Genomic DNA, 6,170 nt, shown 5'->3' on the forward strand with positions numbered 1-6,170 from the left:
AAGTGCAGAAAACCGAAGGCATGATTTCTATATCTGAAAAGTGTGGAACTATAGGCAGGATTTCTATATGAAATGCACAAGTGAAAAGCAGTATGTGATTACAGGAATAAATACCTAAGAACATGATGTCTACCCGCATACATACATGAGTGACCCTCCCCTTTTCACTATAAACCCCATAAGTTATTACAAATTATTACAACCTAGGATGAATAAAGAAAAGTAAAATTACATCAGAAATTAAAGTACAACCAAGGAGAGCCTGATTCAGACTCCAGGTCTGAAATATGAAATAAACCAACTCCAAAGATCCAATTTCCAAAGCCTTTCTCATTTTCTGGGTGTGTCAGATTTCCCAAGAGCCTCATGAACTCCGGGCAGTGCTAACACCCAAATTCATTACAGAATTGAATTATAGTGCAGTGTGGAAGGGTCAGCCCTCAAATGTCCAAGTTCAGAGGGAACTCAAGGTCCCCAAAGCAAGGCTCATGGGAGGGGGGCAGAACTTAGAAACTAAGAGTGAGTGTAAGTGCAGAAAGGGGTTTAGGGGAAAAGCCAAGACAGGCTGGTGGTCATACCCAGCAATTGGAAGTGCTGGCACACCCCAACCAGCATGTTAGCCGCATTGTTTGGGAGTTAGGATCCTTTAAAGGATCAAGCACAGACATGAACAACAATTTGGATACTGTCGTGCCTGAACCTTAACTCAAACACATAGAAGGGAATAGGGATATGGGGATCCACAAAATGAAACATGTTCGATAAAATTGACATTGCTGATTAACATTAAACACAGGCAGTAATGTAGTCAGAGGTGTAGGGATTCATAGCAGAAAACAGATGCAAAGAGAACATCACACATATTTAACACTAAGCATACACAGCAAAGTAGACAGGATGATATAAGCTGTGAAATAAACACATTGGGATGAGGCTGAAACTTAAATTAGAACATACCAATTTCAGGGAAACAAGAAAGTAAAAGCAGTAGTCTTGAAAACAAAATTGCAAGCAAACAATCCGCAGGTCTCAGAAGAGAGTAGAGTGTTGGGTGAAGTGTAAGAGTATTGAAATTGAAAGTAAGTAATGTGTGTTAGAGTATTGAACTCAAGGTTATCTTAAAGAGTATTCAATTGGAAGTTGTCAAAGTGCAGAAAGGTCGTCCCCTTTTATAGTGCAGCAAGCAAGTAAGAAAAAGGTAAGAGAATAGTTTTGCAATCAATTACAAAAAGGATTTCCTTTAATTAAGGGATTCTGATTTCAAACGGGCAAAATTAAATAAGGAAAGAGTTTGCTCAAAAAATTTTCCAAAGTAGTACAATAAGGGCAAATACACAGGGGTCTATTCAAGGAAAGAATTTGATAGTAACAAGGTTTGTGAGAATAAGGAAAGGGAATCAATCAAACAGCTAGTAAAATCAAAATTGCAGGCTTTGTTCGAATGAACCAAGTCAGGAAAAGAGAGGAAAGGGTTTTACTTAAGGAAAATCAGTAACAATCAATCAATCCTTACTAAAAGGAATTCGGAATCAATCATACGTTGGCAAAACCTTTTTGAAGGAAGAATTTCTCATATATAAAGCACACAGGTATGTCAAACAAGAAAGAGTTGTCATGTTAATTAGAAAACCTATCATAGAAAAGTTCAGATTTATAAACAAAGAGGTTCCAGTCCAATTTATAGACTCAGAATGAGTATGGGAATTCAGGGTTCCAAAGTAGAACCCAAGTCCAAACACCAAATCAAACTTGCCAAAAACCCTCAGATCTTAGGGTTTCAACTCGAATCTGATACAGCGATGAGAAGACAAGCCATTGAAGCAGGCTTAGAGGTCTCTTTCAGAGACTCATGAGAAACAAACAGATATGATAGCAGGTTTGAAAGCATAAAGAACATGTTTGAGAAAAGCTCGAAACTTAAGCAAGTTTTTTTTTTGAGTTAAAATTATATTCTATTGATACTCAAAAAAAACTTTACAATTTGAGCCCCAGTAGTAGCTTTGACTTACTACTACCCTATTTACATCACAATTAGCTATCCAAACTAAGTGTCTATCTGCCTATATCACTAATTACAGACACTATTTATAAGCAGATCCTATCCAGTTGCTGTAATGCTCCTTTCCATTTGCTATTTTTCTTGCCTCTGATATGAATGTGCAACACTATCTCTCTGCATATTTGGTGATCATCATATTTTCCTTTTTCAAATCTGATTATGTTTCTCTCCCTCCAGACCAGTGCAATAGTACTGGCAAAAGCACAGCTGGTTATAGCATTGATCCCTTTCCTGCTTTTAGCTTTCTTGCATATCCATTCCATTTCAGCTTCCCAATCACCAAATATTCCTCTTATGCCCCAGCCAGTCACATAGTCTAGACCACAGTTTCTTTGTGATTGAGCATTCAATGAATAAGTGGTTAAAAGATTCTACACTATGTCCACAGAATGCACAACCTGCTGGCACTTGAACACCAAACTTCAATAATCTGTCTACTGTTGTTAGTCTCTGCTGTGCTGCTAGCCAAAGAGTGAATCTATGTCTTGGATGTACACTTGTATGCAGCATTAAACTCTTCCATTCAACTCTGCAATACTCAGGAATCAGCTTCAAATACATCTGTTTGATTTGGAATTTTCCATCCTTGCACATTGCCTGCAATCTGTTGTGAATATTCCCTTGAATTTGCTGAAGCTCCATGATCACACCTCTATTATCCAGTATCTTCCTCACTACCCAAGATGTTGTCTTAGGAGTATTCATTGTTTCAATGTCTCTATTCTTTATGTAAAAGCTATGCACCCATCGTATCCATAGACAATCATTCTTTCTTGTTAAGTCCCATAAGTGTTTTATAACTGCTGCTTTGTTCCACATCTTTATGTCCAGTATGTTGAGACCTCCAGCTGCTATTGGCCTACACAACTTCTCCCAAGCTACTAGTGCCTTCTTTGAAGTATTAGCACTTCCAGTCCATAAAAATGTTCTGCTGATAGTTTCTATAGCTTTCATCACCTTCTTTGGAATAATGAATACCTAGGCCCAATAAGTCTGAATACCAAAAATAACAACCTTGATCAATTGACATCTACCAGCATAAGACAGGAGCTTTGCTGACCAACATGTAATCTTTGCTGTTATCTTCTCAATCAAGGGTAAGTATTGATAGACAACTAACTTCCTAGAATCTAAAGGAATTCCCAGATACTTGAAAGGGAGTTTGCCTTCAGTAAATCCCAATGTTTCAAGAATTTCTTCTCTAGTATCTTGATTTATCCCAGCCATATATATTGCAATACTTTTGCTTACATTTGCTTGCAAACCAGAGGCATCTGGGAATCTGTTAAAAGCAGCATTTAAAATCTTAATGGATTCAAAGTCAGCTCTACAGTACATAAGTAGGTCATCAGCAAAGCATACATGTGTACTGTTTAGCTTCCTGCACTTAGGATGAAAGTTAAAATTCCCATTCTGATGCAACTGCCCCATCTCTCTATTCAAATATTCCATAGCAATAACAAACAGGTAAGGTGACATTGGGTCTCCTTGTCTAATCCCTCTCTTGGCTTTGAAAGGCTTTGTTAAACCACCATTCAGAACCAAGGAATATGATACAGTGGTAACACAAGTCATTATCCACTGCACAAACTTATAAGGAAAACCAAGATCAATAAGCATCTGCCTAAGAAAATTCCATTCCAGAGTATCATATGCCTTCCTTAAATCCACCTTCATCACACATCTAGGAGATACTCCTTTTCTAGAATATCCTTTGAATAATTCATGACTTAGTAGTATATTATCAACTATGCTTCTTCCTTCAATGAAAGGTGACTGAGCCTGTCCAATCAATCCACCAATCACACTTTTCATTCTTCTTGTAATGACTTTGGAGATGATCTTATATAGAGTAGTACAACATGCAATGGGTCTATAGTCTTTAACTGTTGTTNAGCTGCAAGATATCTTCTTTCACTAGCTCCCAGTTCCTGGTAAAGAATTCCACAGGGAACCCATCCACTCCTGGTGCTTTGTCTTTAGGCATCTCCCTTATTGCTTCTGTGATCTCCTCCATTGTAACATCCTGAATCAATGTTCTTTGTTGTGATATAGTTAGGCATGGTCCTTCCTTTATTATAGCTGTGTTAGCACATGGTATCTCAGTAGCACAATCTCCCATCAATGACTGGAAGACACTGATGAACTCCTGCTCAACTAAATTGGGTCAGTTAGTTTCAGACCTGTATCAGTATATATGGATGTTATGCTATTTTGGCTGGACCTAATCTTCCACTGGGCATGGAAGTACTTTGTGTTAGCATCTCCACATTCAATCCAGCAAGCCTTGGACTTCTGCCTCATTACTTGTTCCTCCACATTACTCCACTTCTCAATTTCATCTAATGTTATTTTCTCTTCATTAAAAAGGGTCTGTGACATAGGTTTCTGCTTGATTTGACTTTGTATAATATCCAGCTTCTCTCTTGCCTGCTCAAGTCTCTGCTTGTATGAAGCCATATAGGCATTTACCTCCTTCAGTTGTTCCTTCATATTTTTCAGTTTACTCCAGATCTGCTGCATAGGTGCTCCTTCATAATACTGTTTCCATACTTGCTGAATAATGCTCTGAAATTGAGGGAGCTCCATGATGTTTGTATACAATCTGAATGGTTTTGGGTGCAGTAGCTTCTTTCTGCCACATTTGATTAAAATAGGGGAATGATCAGACACTGATGGATTCAAATAATCAGCTTCTATATACCCATACTATAACGACCCCACCGGTCGTTTTGAGCTTTTGCACTTTGATCGCCAGTTTCGGGCATGACTTGCCCCATGTTATGTATTATGACTAATGTAGATCATTGATTTTGGTTTTCAGGAAAATTTGGAATGAATTTGAAAGAACAGTTTCAGTTGAAAGGTTTGAATTTGAAAGGTTTGACCAAGAGTTGACTTATTTGTATATGAGCTCGGATCGGAGTTTTTATGATTTGGTTAGCTTCGTTAGAAGATTTGTGACTTAGGAGCGTGATCGGAATTGGTTTTGGAAGTCCGGTGTAGAATTAGGCTTGAATTGGCGAAGTTAGTAATTTGGCGAATTCCGGTTGATAGGTGAGATTTTGATCCGAGGGTCGGAATGGAATTTCGAGAGTTGCTGTAGCTTCTTATGTCATTTTTGATGTGTGTGCAAAATTTCAGGTCATTCGGACGCCGTTTGGTCAGGTTTTTGATCGAAAGAGTAATTCAGAAGTTTTGGAATTCTTAGGCTTGAATGCGAGGGTGATTCGATGTTTTGATGTTGTTTTGAGCGTTCCGAAGGTTGGAACAAGTTTGAATGATGTTATGGGGTGTGTTGGCATGTTTGGTCGGGGTCCCATGAGGGTTGGATAAGTTTTGGAGGAGTTTTTGGAAGATTTTGCCGTTTTGAGCATAAGCATGTAATGATCCAAAGGTCCATTTTTAGTTCTAGAGATCGAAATTTGATTTCGAGACTTCTGGAATTTCGACAATGAATTATAGGAGTGATCTGGAAAGTTTGGTTTAATTTCATCAAGTCGCGATTGGGTTTTTGACGTGAAACATGAGTTAATTGTTTAACGAGCGAAATGGGTATCACACTAAGCAAATGAGCTCCGAATTGAGTTTCGATTGAAGGGCTATGTTTGTATTATTTTTTGTGACTCATAGGAACAAGAATAATCGAATTCCGAGTTTGTATGATGGAGTTAGAGCCTTTTTAGTGAAATTAAAGATTGCTGGTGCATCAGATCTGGTGTGCACCTTGACCAGATTGGCACTTTTAGCGACCAGATTTGGCTTTTAGCGACCAGATTCGAGTGTAATAGTGTTGTTCTGTTTTTTTTTTTGCTCATTTTGACGTTTTTTTTTTTTGTGAAAGAACACGGCTTGGGGAGATTTTTGAGCAAGAAATCATGGGAAATCTTGAGGTAAGTCACTTGTGATCATTTCTACTGCATAATATTCAATTATCATCGAATAATCCGACTAGATTACATGTTTTTGAGGTGTAAATTGGGGATATAGGTCTAGGGATTTGAAAATAAGATTTGAAGATTTGGAGGCCAAATTGTTATCGGAATTTAGTAATTTTGGTATGGTTGGACTCGTGGTTGAATGGGTTGTCGGATTTTGTGAGTTTCGTCGA

The 6,170-nt window shown here is 38.0% G+C and overlaps 1 protein-coding gene across 1 annotated transcript; it reads right to left on the reverse strand.

The window, feature by feature from the left end:
- Positions 1-3,941: 3,941 nt before the first annotated feature.
- Positions 3,942-4,648, reverse strand: LOC109217306. Its single transcript, XM_019381546.1, has 2 exons — positions 4,243-4,648; positions 3,942-4,141 (listed from the first exon to the last, which is right to left on the reverse strand). Exons 1-2 carry the CDS (start codon positions 4,646-4,648, stop codon positions 3,942-3,944), a joined length of 606 nt encoding a protein of 201 aa, XP_019237091.1.
- Positions 4,649-6,170: the final 1,522 nt, after the last annotated feature.

The sequence above is a fragment of the Nicotiana attenuata genome, unplaced genomic scaffold (assembly GCF_001879085.1).
Source record: "Nicotiana attenuata strain UT unplaced genomic scaffold, NIATTr2, whole genome shotgun sequence".
Taxonomy (NCBI): Eukaryota; Viridiplantae; Streptophyta; class Magnoliopsida; order Solanales; family Solanaceae; genus Nicotiana; species Nicotiana attenuata.